The sequence below is a fragment of the Macaca thibetana genome, chromosome 10 (assembly GCF_024542745.1).
Source record: "Macaca thibetana thibetana isolate TM-01 chromosome 10, ASM2454274v1, whole genome shotgun sequence".
NCBI classification, from domain to species: Eukaryota; Metazoa; Chordata; class Mammalia; order Primates; family Cercopithecidae; genus Macaca; species Macaca thibetana.
This window is the reverse complement of record NC_065587.1, coordinates 42730291-42747335: the sequence shown is the minus strand read 5'-3', so window position 1 is coordinate 42747335 and position 17045 is coordinate 42730291. Positions and strand designations below refer to the sequence as shown.

Below are 17045 nucleotides of genomic sequence, written 5' to 3'. Positions count from 1 at the left end.
TTCCAGCTCAGGAAAGCCTGGGGTTGAGCCCAGATTTTGAGGTTCAAATTTCAGTTCCAGTAACTATTAGCTGGGGGACTTTGAGTAAATTCCTTCACCTCTCTGTGCCTGACAGTGAGCGGGACTGAGAAGAGAGGCAACAAGAAAATGCTCCAGGGGGGAAATGAGCAAGAGAGGTGGAAACCAGGAGGATGGAAGGTAAAGAAGAAAGGTGAGGCCATTTGTGGTGCTACAGCCACAGACGCACACGCCTGCAGGGCCTGCCCAGGGGGCCAAACAGGAAAGTGGGACAGCGGTGATAAAATAATGTTTGTCCTTTCCAAAGTGCCCGGCTCTCTCAGGCTAGCCTCTAGTTTCCTGCTCTTAATAGGGACATTAGGGACATGGATGCACATAAATCGGCATCTACAATTTTAAAAACAGCAACTGACATTCACCCTTTTGTAAGAGAGGCGATAGGGAGCAGTGGAGACTGGGCACCAGCTGTCCCTCTGCAGCCACCCAGAGCGGCCACGTGTGTGGGGCCCAGAGTGGCCAGGCCTGCCGATTCTCAAGAGAAGCCAGATTTGGGGAGTTTTTCTTCACCAGCTTCTTCTGATACTCAAAAACATGTTGGCGATGAATGCACATTTTAACACACGGATAAACACCATGCCGGGGAGTCAGACCCATGTGGAGGCCACATCTGGACCTCCGGTGTGTGGCTCTGGTCTTCAGCCTGGAAAATAGAACAAACGCTAAACTGCTCATCCGGACAATGGCAGAAGGGTCTGGAAATCACAAGGGTTGGACTTGTGAGGAGCAGCCGTTTTATTTCGGGCAATAGGGGAAGAATGGGCAGCCTGTCCAAGTATCAGGCTGGGATTCCAACAACAGACATCAGGTGACCTGAGTGTGCACTTCAAAGTGGAAAGGCGTCCAAAATGCTGCTCCACGCTACACAGCCAAGTGCTGCTCCATGCTCGGCGAGGCACCTTTGCCTGGCCTGCTGGGAGCCGTGCACATCCACAGCCGCGCTCCAGCAGCTGCTCCCCACTGCCCCAATCATTTGCACTGTACAGTGTCAGCTCCGGGGCCGGCACTGCTTTAAAGTTTTGGGTGTGCACCTCCTGCCCTTTTTCTCTCTGTGCTGCCTCTATTTTATTGGGATGACTAAATCTTTCAACTATGTTAGCAGTAAACACAGCTAATTTACCCCCTGCCTCTTTGAAACAGCTGCTGACAGCTGCACTGTAATTCAATCAAGGACCTTTGTAGTGGAGCCTCTACCAAATTCACATGTGTTGTTTGGTTCCATCTCTCCTGCCCAGAGCCCCACACAGCTGCACCAAATATTGACGAGCGCCCACTTCCCCCCAAGGCCTGAATGCTAAACAGTGTGTTCACGGTGGAGGCGAAGGCAGGGAGCTCTCAGCAGTGTGAGAGAACTTCAGTGTTCAGAAACTGAGAGAAAAACACAACACACACAGACAGACACAGGCCAAAGAACCAGAACCAAACGTCTCCTTTTATTGCAAAGTCAAACCCTTTTTATTTTGTCTATTTATACAGAATTTTCACTAAAGACTGTTCGACGCAACAGCCATGAGTACATTGGTCCAACCATTAATAAATAGTCTTAAATAAGAAAACAAACAGGTTGAAGGAAAGCAAGCTCGCCATCCTGAACGAGGGATTAAGGGGTGGGGGGTTCAAAAGAGCTTTGGATGGAAATAAATAATCTCTTTGCTTTGTAACAACTATTTACAGGTTTAAATGTACAAACGATGCTAACCAGAGGCTGGTTGGGTCAGTAAGTGGTGAGAAAACCTGCACCAAGAGAGATCACACAAAAAGCCCCAGCTCTGCAGGCAAATGAAACCAAACATAACAAAAAATACTCCTCCCCAGTGACTAGAGAGTGGAGGCTGCAGCCCAAGCTACTAAAGAAGAAAAACATCAAGGAAAATAAAAACAGAGCCCCGGTGTTTCCAGGAACCGTCTGAGTCAAGATGGAGAAACAGTCCCCCACAAGACCGGGTTCCACATGGCCACAGTCTCGGATCACCTTGCTTCCTTTACAGATGTGGAAAACGTTTGTAGACAGTGTAGCCCTCCCCCAGGCCTTGTGTTTGTGGCCGTAGGCTGACTGCATACTATTTATGGGACTCACCAGCCAAGGCAAGGCGGGCTTACACCAAGAGCCATGTCAGAAATGCCACCTCCAAATCGGGACACTTGGTTAGGATGTTACCCTCAACAAGGCTTCTGTTTGCAATGTGAGTCCAGCACATCCTGCACCCATCAGACCTCCTATTATGCCATCTCCCCCTTACTTCAAGGAGCAAATTTGTTTGCAGAGACTTCTGATCAGGGTCTGCAAATGAAGAGACAGCCACGGGTACCCTTGCCAGGGCCCAGCCTTGGAATGCCGCTGCAGACAAAGACCAGAGGGTCCACTGGGAGGATGTGCAGTACCCCTGCTCACCCCACTCCCGTGGAGAACTAGGCTTCATTGGTGCTTCCTTTTTTTTTTCTTTTGAGATGGAGTCTCGCTTTGTCACCCAAGCTGGAGTGCAGTGGGGTGATCTCGGCTCACTGCAACCTCCGCCTCCTGGGTTCAAGCGATTCTCCTGCCTCAGCCTCCAGAGTAGCTGGGATCACAGGCGCGTGCCACCATGCCCAGCTAATTTTTGTATTTTTAGTAGAGATGGGGTTTCACCATGTTGGCCAGGCTGGTCTCGAACTCCTGACCTCAAATGATCCGCCCATCTCAGCCTCCCAAAGTGCTGGGATTACAGGCGTGAGCCACCGCGCCTGGCCCATTGGTGCTTTTTAACAACAGGGTCGAGTTGCAAGTTCCATCCTACTTGCTGTCCTTGTACCCTCTGCAATTTCACATGGATTTACTACCACTGGGGCGAGCTGAAAAGGCAATTCCAAATGTCTGCGGGTGTTTCACACACCTAGTTTCATTTCTGCCACTGCAAATCCAGCTGAACAACAGAACATATTTTACCTCCAAAGGTCAACACACAACCCTCCTCCGAGCCGACATTTGCTCTTTCCCCTCCCACTAGATCTTGGATTTGGGCAAACCTTGGTAAACACTGGAACTCTGCAAGCCTCAGAATGAAACCTGTAGGGAATGGAGAGGGACCTCCCCGCCCTCCACATGACACAGCTTCTGTTTATGCATCAGGATAAACGGAGAAATGGGGATAAATTGTTTAGGAAAATATATTTGTAACATCCTAACCATTTTCATTCATTCGTTTTATTGTGACATTTATTACAGGAACTTCCGGGTCAATTTTCCTTTCGCACAGACACCAATGTGCCCACCCCTTGCCACGCCCCCTTCCTCCCACGGCTGGGTGGCCTGGCTGGCGGGCCCTCATAATTACCTCTGGAAACAAGTCCGTGCATGGCTGAGACTTCCCAGCCAATGACCTGGCCCGGCCATTTTTCTTTATGCGTGTTTTTTTTTTTCCCTGCTAGGTTTTGCCTGTACAGCTTGTAGGATCTTGTTCATTGGATGAAAAATTGATCAAAAGCCATATGCTGCTCACGTTTCCTAATACTCTTGCACCTTTAAAGTTGGGGATAGGGAAGGAAAGGTCTCACAAAAGGCAGTTGATCTGCTGGTTCCTGGCCAAGGCGAGCAATGGAGGATCCAGAAAAACTTGGCCCCAAAGGGTCTGAATTCCCGGAGGGGCTAGTGGCAGCCACAGGCCCGAACCACCATGTTTCTGTATTTCTTCAGGATGACGTTGGAGCTGTCATCGAAGTAGAGGACGGAGATGGCATTGAGCTGTGTGGGCGCACAGCAGGGCTTGGGCACCGTTTCCGGGTTGATGAAGTGGACCTGAAACACACACCAAAACATGGGCAGTGGTGAGAAGCGGTGAGTCCTTCTAACTGGCCTCCACGTTTCTATAAAGAAACATCCTGTCTGGGCATAATAAATGACTGCAGGTGACACTCCCCAAGCCAAGCACTCCCTGTTCTAAGCACTTTACCTGGACAACTCAGTTCTGGGATTACCCCTGTTTTGCAGACAAGCGAACCAAAGCATAGAGGTTTTCACACTATGCAGTTGAGAAGGAAGGGACCAGATCCGACATTCAGGACCAGGTAATTCTCTGTTGGGGAACTGCCCTGTGCACTGCAGAATGCTGAATAGTGTCCCTGACTTGGAGCCACCAGAAGTGCTCCATCTTGCTCATGGGCTTCTCTGTACCTTACAGAGGATGTGGGCCAGGGACACACAAACTCAAATGCCTATGGGTGCCACATGAGTGCCACTGATGAGCAAAGTAGACCAAGGGTAAGACAATAGGGAATAGTGGGGACTAAGGCAAACTAAGGGAAGAGGCCGCCACTCAACCTAAGCTGACGGCAGCCGACCGAGCTCAGTAAATTAGCAGATCTGCCACGTGTCCAAGATAGGCCAGAGATTCCACTCTCCTGTTGTTTTTAATGTGAAACTTCTGGGTTTCCAGCAACTGCAGGTGCCAGGCAAGAGCATCAATGACTGGCACTCTGTTCCCAGCGTCCAGGCTGTGACCGCTGACACAGGCTAGCATGCTTTTTACACATTTTATGATGGACAATTTCAAACTCTTACACATCCATACCCTTCCCTACCTGCTCCACCTTGAATGATTTTAAAGTAAATTCCAGCCATCAGCTCATTTCCTCTGGAAGCATTTCATCAGAACTCTCTAGAAGACAGTTGTCCCCTTTTAAAAATGACCACAATTGCATCATTTCACAGTCCCTGGAGAATTCACTTTGATCCTGCAGATCTCTGGTGAAATACTGATGGAAGTAGGTGCACACAGGACGATGGCACTCCTGTTCCATGGGCCATGAAGGCAGCGGTTGGAGAAGGATAGAGATGTGTCCCCTGGCGGCTGGGGAGACATGCCTGGCACCTTCCAGGGGATACTGGCACAGCATAGCACATCCAGACCAAGGAACACGTTGGGGAGGACTCTTCCCTTTCCAGCCTAAGGACCTTCAATCCCAAGTAGGGCTTTGGAGTTTACAATTGAGGAGGGGAGAGAGGGCTTTGGAAAATCAATGCTTAAAAAAGCAAACAAAGAAACAAAAACCCTTACCCTCAAAGAGCAGAACCAAATGAAAGGGATAGATGAGATTTTTATCCAGGATTTAACACACAGGACAGGGGCAAGAAAAGGAGGCAGATTACTAAATGAAAGGAGGGAGTAGTCCCACTAGTGAGCTTTCTGTCACTAGAAGCATTCAAGGCAGGGTGGATGATCAGTTGGCGGGAAAGGTTCAGATGATGTTCATGGCAGGGAGCTACATAACCAAGGTCCTTGAACCTTGGATTCTAAGCAAAAGAACACAATCCCTATAGCTCTTATCACTATGGTTGGTGTTGGCAGAGCAGGAATAACATCTACTGAGTGTCGCCATGTGCTGGGCACGTTCATCTCATTATCACACAGAATCTTCCCAGTGACCCCACTGAAATTTTACTCGAAATGGCCCCGTGGGTCCCCACTCATCTCTCCATCCCATTATTCTGCTGGCCAGCTTCTGATCAGTCTGCCCCTCACTGAAATTTCTCATCTGTTTACCTATTTCCTCTACAGGAAAATGAAGCAGGGCCCAGTGCCCTGTTAGGCACAGTAACCAGCACCCACAATACTACAAGCATCCTCAAAGGAGCCCATAAAACTTTCAGTTACTTTTAAAATTAGGAGAAATAAATGTACTTCAGGGTCAAAGATTATACTCCTCTTTATACCAAACCAGTCATAAAATACAACTTTTGCTTTTTTTTTTTTTAATGGGGCAAGGAGCCCCTGAAGGTCATGACATGGCAATGGGCTGACATCTACTCAGGCCCCAGCTTGGAGGCAGCAGGATCTGGGGGCCCTGCAGCCTGCCCAGCCCAGGTAACCACACCCCAAGACAGTGTGACACCCACCAGTGTCTGCACGATGGCGTGGTTGGTGGCGTTCATGTAGGAGTTCAGAGGGAAGGCACACTCCCCCTCACAGTAGTAGGCAGCGTAGCCTTCAGGCGCGATGATCCAGTCCTGAAGAGGAGAAGAGAGTGTGGGAAACCATGCGGAAGGCCTGAGCCACATCATCCCAACCCCCATGCTGGCCAGAAGCCACCACACCAGGCTCACGACCTGAGGATGAAGGCTCAGACCATGCCTTCTGAGCAGCAGGGGGCCCGGCAGCAGCAGGAAACATGGGTGGCCTCTCATGGTCCCACAAGAATGGAAAGGAGGACCATTCTATAGTCTTGGCCTACAGTCCAAGCTACTTGGGAGACTGAGTGGGAAGACAGCTCAAAGCTGCAGTAAGCTATGATCACACCACTGCACCCCAGCCTGGGTGACAGAGCAAGACCCCATTTCTAAAAAAAAAAAAAAAAAACCATAAAATAAACATGAAGGAAAGCCCCACAGAGCTTGGCTGATCGTAAAATGGACACCCATGGCTGTGTCTTCTGGACAGAAGGTGGCACAGCAAGGAGCCTCTGGTGTGAGGCAATCATCCGCTCTACCCGCCACTAGGTGGTCATACACTGGCAGCTCACCTTAAACCAACCTCCAGGCCTCGGTGTGCCCACCTGCCAGAGAGGCTAATAACTCCTCATGGCGTCACCCATGCTGGCTCAGGATGAGAATTCAGTGACAGTGTAGACAGGTCTGTACACTGGTCAGGAAGGGAACCATGTGCCATACCTGCCTCTAGGGTCTGGGTGGCGCAGAAACGTTGCCCAATAATCAATACACTCCTTGGTGACGCTTAAGCGCATGGAATCTTCCAGCAGGGGCCCCTGGAGTTTGGGTTCTGTCCCAGCAGCGGGTGGATGTGGTCATCAGTCCCGAGGGCAGGCTCACAGGAGGGCTCAGAGCTGGCTATGTGTGTGCACGCCCCGAGTGTGTCTGGGCATAATCCCCAGGGAAGATTCTGGACTCTCCCACTGAAGTACAAGCTCCCTGAGGGTAGAATACCACCAGTTGCCCTGATGACCTCATGACAATACCCTCTCCAGGGATATTTGAGCCCCACGGGGCAGATACATTGCAATGTTCAATGCTGCATCTGCAATCCGGTACCAGAACAGGGCCCAGAATGCTGCAGATGCTGCACGACTGCTGAATGAGAATCACACCAGAGCTCACAGCAGACACATGGTGGATCAGATGACCTTCACTCCTCTCCTAGGATTCATCCCCTGCCTTTTGCCTCACTCCATGCAGATGGCTCCAGAGGGGGCAGCCATGTGCCAGTAACATGACCACGTCCCTAAAACAGTTGACTGGTCCAGGAACAATGGCCTGAACCAAGTTGGGCAGATCTGTCCCTCCCGTGGGAATGGGAATGGGATGAGGACAGAGGGCAGAGGGGGAGATGGCTCCCCAGGTATCTGGATTCAAACACACAGCCCGGCATCATCTTGAGAAGCAGCCAGCCAACAGATGGGAATGATGTGCATGCAGAGAATGGGGTTCAGAGTTCAAAGTGTTTGGGTTCCTGGTTCGAGTTCAAGTCTCAAACACATTTCTGCTCTTGGACTTCATGAGGCCTCCCTGTATCCTTAGCCCAAGTCCCCTTCTGCAGCGAGGCCACTTGATACTGGAGTCTTAACTGGCAGAGATGAGAAACAGGACCGAACACAGACCCGCTGCCTCGTGGGAGCCCACGCCAGAGGCCCCATGCCCAAGACAGACCCAGCCAGCCCCTTACCTGCCAGCCCAGGTCTCGGAAGCTGACATACAGCTCGTGCTTCTTACAGGCCTGCCTCTGGTCACTGCTGCTGTTCTCTGCGTTGACAACGAAGTGAAGAAGCAGAGCCCAGTGAGGAGAAAGAAACACACACACATCAAAAGTTCCCTCCATCTTAGGTGGTGATGTGAACAGCAACCAAGCACAGATGGCTGAGGGGTAAATTTCCTGATTCAAAAGCCAGTTCAAGGGTCTAACTGCCTTAATACTCATTTCTACCCCCAGCAAATGCCCTATTAAGGGAGGTGCCAATGCCCCCATTCCTCTCTCACGCAGTCTTATCCCATAATACTTTCTGGATCCTTCTGCGGACACTGGTTTCTTTTATACACGTGTGTTGTTTAAATGCTGACATCTGCCTGGATTCCATAAGGGACTCAAACCCCATCCACCTCCCACAGTGCCACTGCAGGGGCCCTGCTCAAAGAGATCTGCTTATGAACGACCTCAACGTGTGAGGCCCCAACACACTCATCCCTCTGCAGGGGCAAGAGGATGCGGGGACAAGGCCTGGGATAAGCCCCCATCACCACCACCAGCAATAAGCAATGAGACAGCAAAGAGTCAAAACCTGATGACCTTTCAGAGAAAAACACTCCTGAGGTTTCTTTGAGCAGTGAAAATTACACACTGGGATTTTCCAGAACGATGTAAGTTTGTAAGCATTTGGGTCAGGGCCTGAGCACTTGTAAACACTGCATAAGTTTCTGTCTGTCTCTCTCTCTCGCACACACTGCAACCTTCCTTCCACCCCACGGCAGAGGGATTGCTTTTTTCTTAGTCATGACCTGTCTTTCCTCCACCTACAACTTCCCAGGGGCTCTCTGTCATACTCAGAGCAGGGCCCAGTGTGCTCTGACAACTGACTGATCAAACACCAAGCTCACTCCCACCGCAGGGCCTTTGCATGTGCCGTTTCCTCGACCTGCAATGCCCCTTCCTGCAGTCTTTGTTGTGTCTGGCTCAAGCCTTGGTTCCAATGTCACCTCCTCAAAGAGGTTTTGTAAAGTCACTATTGGATCCCCAAAGCTAAACTCATCAGTGCACATCCTGTCCAGGAGTCAGGAAGTGGTTCAGGGAAGGGCAAGTGACCCGGCACAAACTAAAAGAGATCGAGACTTCCGGAAACAGTTCCCCCGTTCCTAAGAAAGACCCATGGGGAGACATTCATTCTCTTCCTCCTACTGCCAGGGAGCAAAAAATAATGAAGCTCCCCTGGCTGTCCCCATGGCCAGCTGCAGCTGTGGCCTTGAGAGGAAGCAGCACTGAAGATGGTGGGGTGGGGGCAGAAGGAGCTGGGGCTCGGAGGACACTGTTAAGCTCCTGGATCCACCAACCCTAATGTCCACCCAACCTCGGCTCTGTGGGCTGATGAATTTTGTACTGGTTGAAGCGCATTTGACTTGGGTTTCTGATATCTGCAGCCAACCCTCAACCCATCCCAACTGGCCGCCCTGTGAAGGCTCATCCCACATAGAAAATGGTGGTCAGTTTGAGCTCAGGTGTCACCCTTAGAGGTGTAGACCCTGGAGCACAGTCAGCCTCTGAGTGGAGTCTAACCTGTGAGTCAAGACCAGGCCCTGGAGACTGCTCCAGCTATGGAGTCCAACCCCAGCTCTCCTAGATCTTGGACTCCTGGTTTGCAAAATGAAGAGAGCTCCTATACCTCCTGGGGTAACCTTGAGTGTTCATGTCAGTTTCATATTTTATTCTTCTTCTAGCCCACTTGTTAGGGAAATTTAAAACTACACACATTCTCCATTCACACACACACACCTGTTAACTATTTGAATGCATGGCTGTTTCCTCCACACCCACAACATGCCCAACATGCCATTAGGGTATATATCAAAGAGTGGAACATCACCCAATTTTTGACTTTTCTCTGATTCACGAGAATTCTATCTGCATGATTTCTAGGATAATGAGAAATAGTAAGATAAGAAGGGCATCGCTGAACTCCCTTCCCTGAGCCTCACTTTCCTCATCTGTAAAATGGGTGGGACAGGAGTGGTACAGTAAGCTAGCCTCCCATGGACCACATACTGCAAATTAGGACACCTCCTCAGGCACAGACTGGACATTCTGTTGGTCCTGGAAACCTTCAGTGTGCAGCCGCCTTAGCTACCCCATGACTGAGAACAATTCTGGAATGAAATGGGCTAGAGACAGCGAGCGAGAGTGGAAAGCAGAAAGAAGGAGAAAGAAGAGTGTTGAGGAGGAAGGAGGCAGGAGAAGGGAGAACAGCATGGAGAGTACAGGAGTCGGGAACCTGCCTCCAAGGCTCAGGCTGAGACAGGAGCACCATGCTCCCTGCTGGGGACTGAAAAGCAGGTTGCTTTTGTTTTCATCAGCAATTTTTTTTTTTTTTTTTTGAGACAGAGTCTTGCTCTATTGACCAGGCTGGAGTACAGTGGTGCAATCTTGGCTCACTGCAACCTCTGCCTCCTGGGTTCAAGTGATTCTCCTGCTGGAACTATAGGCACTCATCACCATGCCCGGCTAATTTTTGTATATTTATTAGAGATGGGGGTTTCACCATGTTGGCCAGGCTGGTCACAAACTCCTGACCTCAGGTGATCCGCCCGCCTTGGCCTCCAAAATGCCATTTTTGAATGTATCTATTTATATAGATATAAAATTTATCTATAGTTCAGAAAAGCAATGTGGAAAGATATGCACACCAATGAGGAAATTACATTTAATTGATTATAACCGAATCACATGTGTTTAGACCTGGTCCTGAGGAGACACTCGAGACTCTCTGCGAAGTGACCTCTGTGAAGGCTGGGGCGGGGCAGGGGGCCTCCAGGCTGTGGGGTGGGAGCGCTTGCCCTGGGTGCCCTGCCCTCACCGCCTGCATGCCTGGTGGAGTCATTCATTCAGCCATTGCTAGGGGCTGCTTCCTAGTGTACAGGCATGAGATGAGTCCCGGGTGTAAGACAGCAAAGGCCTGCCACTCAGGGGCTTTTCCAGAATGAGAGGCGGGTCATAGGTAAGTGAGTGCACATGACTTACACGGAGATGAGGGCTACAGAGGAAGACAAGGCAGGAGAGCTGCAGCGAGTGGGCATGCTGCAGGGGGTGCCGGCAGGCGCTCTTCTGAGGAGGTGACGTGTGGATAAGGACCAAAAGGAAGTGAGATAGGAGGGTGGGGAGGCATCCAAGGGCGAGGCATTCCTGGATGAGGATGCCGAGCAGCGGGGATGAGGCGCCCTCCATGCCTGAGGCTGCTGGAGCAGCATCGGACAGAGGATCGGAAGCAGGCACTGAGCCCCACAAGGAATGAGAAAGCTGGGGCCTGGGTCAGCAGACTGCGTGGGCAGAGGGAAGATCAGCGTGGCTGGAACCAGCCCCCAAGGCTCAATGCTGCAAGGGGGTGCTCAGAGTGGATGGAGGCAGCCAGGGGGAGCCCGGAGGCCCCTAGTCCCCACCCTCAGTGGGGGAGTAGCAGGGCTGGGAGAGAGAGAACCAGCTCTGGGGCAGCAGGGACCTCCCCAGGGCCAGGGTGTCCTCAACATGAGAAGGTCAAGGTCAAGGAACCATCAGGGAAGAGCCCAAACAGCTGGACTCTACAGCCTGCCCTCGAGAACACACAGACGCCAAGCAGAAACCTAAGATGGCCTTTGTGGTTTGTGACCAGCCTGGCCAACATGGTGAAACCCCCATGCCCAGGGCCACAGGTAGCCACGCCCCTCCACGACTCTCCTCCCTCTTCCCTATGGAGAGGCAGAAGGCAGGGCGGAGGAGAAGGAACATCCCCTCAGCTCAAGGAAGTGTTGGGTGAAGCTGCTAGCTGGAGCCAGGGACATTGCTGACTCCTTGGTGTCCCGAGTCAAGGAGGATTCTGAAGCTGCGTGCAGGCTCCCTCAGAAGGAAGTCCCATGATCTATTAGCAATGTCTGTCATGAGCACAGGAGGGGCCATGATCTATTAGCAATGTCTGTCATGAGCACAGGAGGGGCCATGATCTATTAGCAATGTCTGTCATGAACACAGGAGGGGCAAGGAGTGGCCTGAGTGCTACTTTCCCCAACCCTGTCTTAAAACAAAGCCACGACATTTGGCATAACTTAGTTCAAACCCAAGGCCAAACAGACCAAGGCTGAGCACAGCTCATGAAGCTAGTTGTGGTGTGCGAGTGAGGCGTGGGCACTGGCCCTGCCACCAAGAATCCCAGACCCTGCTCTGTACTTCCAGGGCTCTTTGATGATGGCTGTCCCAGCGGAAAGTGGCTGGAGCTCCGGTGTATCCTTAGGACTTATTAGCAGGAAAGCAAGGAAAGGAAACAAAAGAGAGACTCCCAGCTCCCCTGTCCCTCCAAGCCTGCCCCACCCACCCCAAAGCAACAGAACGTGAGCAGGAGACAGCCCAGATGCCAGCACCATGGATTCATCCACCTCCTCAACCCCCTGCCTGGGCCGCAGACAAGTCTGGACTGGTGCTCAGGCTCAGCTCCCGCCCCCACAGGTCACCTGGTAAAGGCGGCTGCTTACCAGGGAGCTGGGTCCAAACGTGGGTGGGGAGAAGGAAGTGCAGGGACCCAGTTTCTCAACCCCAAACTGCACCATCTGAAGAGCACGTGAAGCCCCGGGGAAGGGGGCTGGTGGGCAGGAAAGCGAGCTCCGCGTGGGGTAGCGTGCCAGAGCATGTGCCCCCGCTCCGGCACACACAAGGCTGCCGAGATTCAACTTGTGTGGCCCCACGGCAGGGCTCCAGCCCATCACAGGGGTGGGGGGGCAGAGGGGAACGAGCGATTCAAAGGGGCAGGCACACAGGCACACATACTCACACTCACACTCAGGGACTCTGGCCTAAGCCTAGGGTGGGGCCGGGCCTCGGTATTTTTTATTTTTACTTTTTTCTTAACTTCCAGGCAGGTTTTAGAAGAACTTCAAACAGGGCCACGAGCGATCCGCGGGAAGGAGGCAGGTTCCCAGCAATGAATTTCTGCCACGGGAAACAGTGAGAGCCCCGTCCTGGGAGCTGTGTAAATGGAGACTTGGTGGGGCTTTGATGAGGAGGTGGTGGGGAAAATCAGATTGAATTCTAAACCTGCGAGGCCTAGTTCCTCTCCCCCTCGTTACCCAGGTGCGTGCACCCGATGGAGCTCCAAGACACGGAAGTCTTCGCCGGGATGGAGTTTGCTGCACTTCCTGCCTGGATGATCTGTAAAAATCCTCTAGGGAGTCTCCAGGCTCCGAGCACCCCCTCGGCACCTACCCTGTTCCTCACCTCTCTTAGAGCAGCCAGAATGATCTTATCACCTGCACCGCACACCCCAGCTTGAATCTCTGCAAAGACTTCTGAACATGCTTGGCATGAAGTTCAAATTCAAGGCTCTCAAGAGAAGGCCTGACTCACCACCCTCGCTCCCCTCCCCTGCTTCAGCCCCCACAGCCTCCTGCCCCCTCCCCAAAGCTTCCAGGAAACCCCACAGCACAGGCCTCTGCCCCTGCAGGTCTCACAGCCCAGAGCAACCTCTCCGGACCAGCCTGGCCTCATGGGCACCCACTGGGCCCAGAGCTCTCAGCTCACTCACCACAAAATCTTGTCTGCATCCCTCGGGATGGGCTGGGTTCCCTGGGCACCACCCTGACTCTGGGCTTGTTACTATGTATGGATGTGAATGGCAACCCCCTCCTTCCTGTCCTAAATTAACACCCCTAAGGGCAGCCTTTGTGTGGGTGTTCAGCATTGAACCCCAGCCTTCAAGAGTCCAGCATAAAAGAGGCTTTAAATACAAATGAAGAAATTCAGTTGGTTTTTGATTTGGGAGACCACAGACCCCTCTGAGACACCTGGAAAAATGGATCCACCTGCCAGAAAAGAAAATACACAGAATCCCTACACACACTCTGGGCCACACAGACGCACTGAGGTCCATCTGGGGGCCCCAGGACATCTGCCAGGGGTCAGGAAGCCTTGTCTGAAAAAGGCCACCAACGCTGCTGACCTGCCTTCTCCCTTGAAAAGTAAAATGAACATAAATTTCAAGCTAGGCTAGGTGAGGAGGAAGAAGCTTTTGGCACTAGAGGGTTAGTTTGGGGGTGGGGCTGCTGCTGTCCTCTCGCCAGGACCTTTCTCGATAGCCCCTTGCTGCCCTTAGGTGCTTCCTGGGACCAACCGCAGGCCCCAGAGCTGATAAGCAGATAATAGCTTCCCACATAGCGGCAGGGCAGGTTTGCACCTCAGACCTTTTTCTGCCTTGTGATCAACCTGGAGCCAAGAAGGCTGCAACTCCTCCTGAGCCGGCCCCCAGACGGCTGTGTCCCAGCTCCTTAGCAGGATGAGAGAAGCACTCTGAGGAGGCCGGGAGCACTAACTTGCCTGTAATCTCAGTACTTTGGGAGGCAAAAGTGGGAGGACAGCTTGAGCCTAAGAGCTCCAGACCAGCCTAGGCAATAGAGGGAGGCCCCGTCTCTACAAAAAATAGCCAGCTGTGGTGGCATCCATCTATAGTCCCAACCACCCGGGAGGCTCAGGGGGGAGGATTGCTCGAGCCCAGGAGGTCAAGACTGCAGTAAGCCATGCTCACACCACTGCCCTCCAGCCTGGGCAACGACGCAAGACCCTGTCTCTAAAAAAAAAAAAAAAAGAAAAGAAAGAAAGAGAAAGAGAATCACTTTGCCAACAAAGATGTATTCTTTCTTATTACTGCTTTAACAAATTACCAAACAAATTATCAAAACAATACAAACGGATGACAGCTCTGTGGCTCTGAAGTCCAACACCAGTCTCAGCAGGTAAATGCAAGTGTGGGCAAGATGGGTTCCTTCTGGGGGCTCTAGGGGAGGATCCCTTCCTTGCCTTGTGCAGCTTCTCCAGGCCACCCGCATCACAGGGCTGGTGGCCCCGCTCATCTCCACCCCTCTGTCCTCTGTGCTCACATGGCTCCAACCACAGCTCGCAAAGGCTCTCTCCTATAAGGACTGATAGGGCCACCCTGCTACACAGAGCCCGCGTATTGGAAGGCCAGCTGATTAGCACCTGTGATTCCAAGGGCCGCCTTAACTCCCCTTCGCCCTGGAGGGTGACACGTTCACGGGTTCCAGAGATTAAGACACTGGCATCTTGGAGAGGCTGTTGCCCTGCTCATTGCAAATGGCTTCCTGAAGAGCCAGAGAAACAGCACCCCCAGGCAGCAGCTCCCCTGGCCGGCAGGATGGGACTGGGGATAGGGAGCAAACTGGGTTCCTTGGATCTGGGGGCGGGTGTCACCCCTCCAGTCCACTGGAAAATGGTTTGTTGTGAGGTTCATTGATTCGAAGCTTTGGTTTTGGTCTGGGACGAGTCCAGATGCATCTTCTGGCAGACTTGACACTGCATGTGGTGGGGCGTGAGCCAGGCAAGGGGTGTGGGAGGGCTGTCCACAGACGCCCACAGTGCCAGCAGGGCTGGTCCAGGCCAGCCCGCCCCCAAAGCCCAAAACCAGAATGCACCCTCTTGGGACCCCAGCACCCGCAGGCCACCACAGGCTGTCAATGTCGGTTCCCCAATCAGCCTATGGGGAAAGGGATTGCACCCCAGCCACAGCCCCAGTGCCCGGGACAAAGCCAGGCTCCTGTGGGGGCCCCACAAATGCCTGGTGACTTGTCAGAAAGCACTCAGTGGGATTGTTGGGGACACTGAAGCTCATCCAGGCCAGGCAGATGGCCCTGGCAACATCCAACAGGAAAGAGGGCCTGGGGCAAGGGACAACCCAGACCCCAGAGACCCAATCCCAGGGCTGCCACTTACCTACACCATGCCCTTAGACAAACCACTTACCCTCTTCGAGCCTCAGTTTTCCTCTCTGTGAAGTGGGAGGCCATCTACCTCAGAGCCTCAAGAACCACACAACATGATGGGCTAAAAGCTGTCTGCTCTAGAGGACCTGCAGAGTGCGACCCCCTGGAAGTCTCCTTCGCACAATGCGTTAACTTTACTTATATTTACTGTTAATGTTTGATTTGCTTGCAATGAAAATATTAGCTTTAATTTTTTAAAAATTTATTGTAAAGAAACATTTCAAACAAACTGAAAAGTATTGCAAATCATATATTCTTTTTTTTTGAGACAGAGTCTCGCTCTGTCGCCCAGGCTGGAGTGCAGTGGCACAATCTTGGCTCACTGCACGCTCCGCCTCCCAGGTTCATGCCATTCTCCTGCCTCAGACTCCTGAGTAGCACAAATCATATATTCTTTAAACACCTACCACCTGGCCGGGTGCAGTGGCTCACACCTGTAATCCCAGCACTTTGGGAGGCCAAGGCAGGTGGATCACTTGAGGTCAGGAGTTTGAGACCAGCCTGGCCAACATGGTGAAACCCTGTCTCTACTAAAAAAATACAAAAATTAGCTGGACACAGTGGCGCACACCCGTAGTCCCAGCTACTCGGGAGGCTGAGACTGGAGAATCACTTGAACCTGGGAGGCAGAAGTTGCAGTAAGCTGAGATCGCACGACTGCACTCCAGCCTGGGTGACAGAGTAAGACTTTGTCTCAAAAAACAAAAAACCATATATATATATATACACACACACATACAGATATACATATATACATATATATTTATCAAGTATTAAAGTTTGCCATGAATTTAAAATATGTTTCATTTTATGAAATAAAGAAACAGCAAATTCTACCTCCCCATTTCTTCCTCCCCCTCCTTCCATGGGGTAAGCTCCCCGGGGGTCTTCCCATCCATGTTTCAGAGTCTTCCTTCATCTCTGTGTAGCTGCAAGCGCTGCCATTGTTCTGTCTATTTAAATATCTACACGCTTGGCATTGTATTATACTAATGTTTTGCAACTTGCATTTTTAAGCTAGTTTATTACTTTTACAGAATTAAGATGCTCTGTGTAGGGAAGGATTTGGGGGTTTTCTTCCTGAGCCATCTGGCGAGCACCTGAATGGATTTTGAGTCGGTCCCCTGCTGGGTCCCGCTGGGGCCCTGCTGGGTTCCTGTGGTGAGTCTGTGATCCCCCCTACCTGGGCGTACCTGCCACATTGGCCATCCGCAGGGCTTCCTGGTTCTTGGGCGTCTTGGAGCGGTTCTGGCTGCGCTGTTTGCTCCCCGTGGACCGGATGCTGCGGAAGTGGACCTCCGTGGCCTTGAAGAAAGCCACCATGAAGGGCTGCTTATTCTGGGGCCCGTGCCGCCCAATCAGGCCCGCCAACTTGGGGTTGATGCTCTGCCCTGGACAGGAAGCAGCCAAGTGCACAGAAGAGTAGTTACAGGAGGGCCACGAGCGGGACAGGGCTGCAGAGACGCTACACCTCCCGGTTCATTCATGAACT

General features: G+C 52.0%; 2 protein-coding genes across 2 annotated transcripts in view; one reads left to right on the top strand and one right to left on the bottom strand.

Annotated features, from left to right (window-relative positions):
- Nucleotides 1–17045, top strand: part of RBM38 (RNA binding motif protein 38) — a 493989-nt gene that overhangs the window by 246376 nt on the left and 230568 nt on the right. The gene's annotated exons all lie outside the window — the stretch shown is intronic.
- BMP7 (bone morphogenetic protein 7) overlaps nucleotides 1489–17045 on the bottom strand; it is a 99744-nt gene continuing 84187 nt past the window's right edge. Inside the window, exons 4-7 of the mRNA XM_050745289.1 lie at nucleotides 16747–16944; nucleotides 7725–7801; nucleotides 5945–6055; nucleotides 1489–3847 (exon numbers count right to left, since the gene is read on the bottom strand). Coding sequence (XP_050601246.1) covers nucleotides 3698–3847; nucleotides 5945–6055; nucleotides 7725–7801; nucleotides 16747–16944 — 536 coding nt within the window. The 3' untranslated portion in view covers nucleotides 1489–3697. The remainder of the gene's footprint in view (nucleotides 3848–5944; nucleotides 6056–7724; nucleotides 7802–16746; nucleotides 16945–17045) is intronic.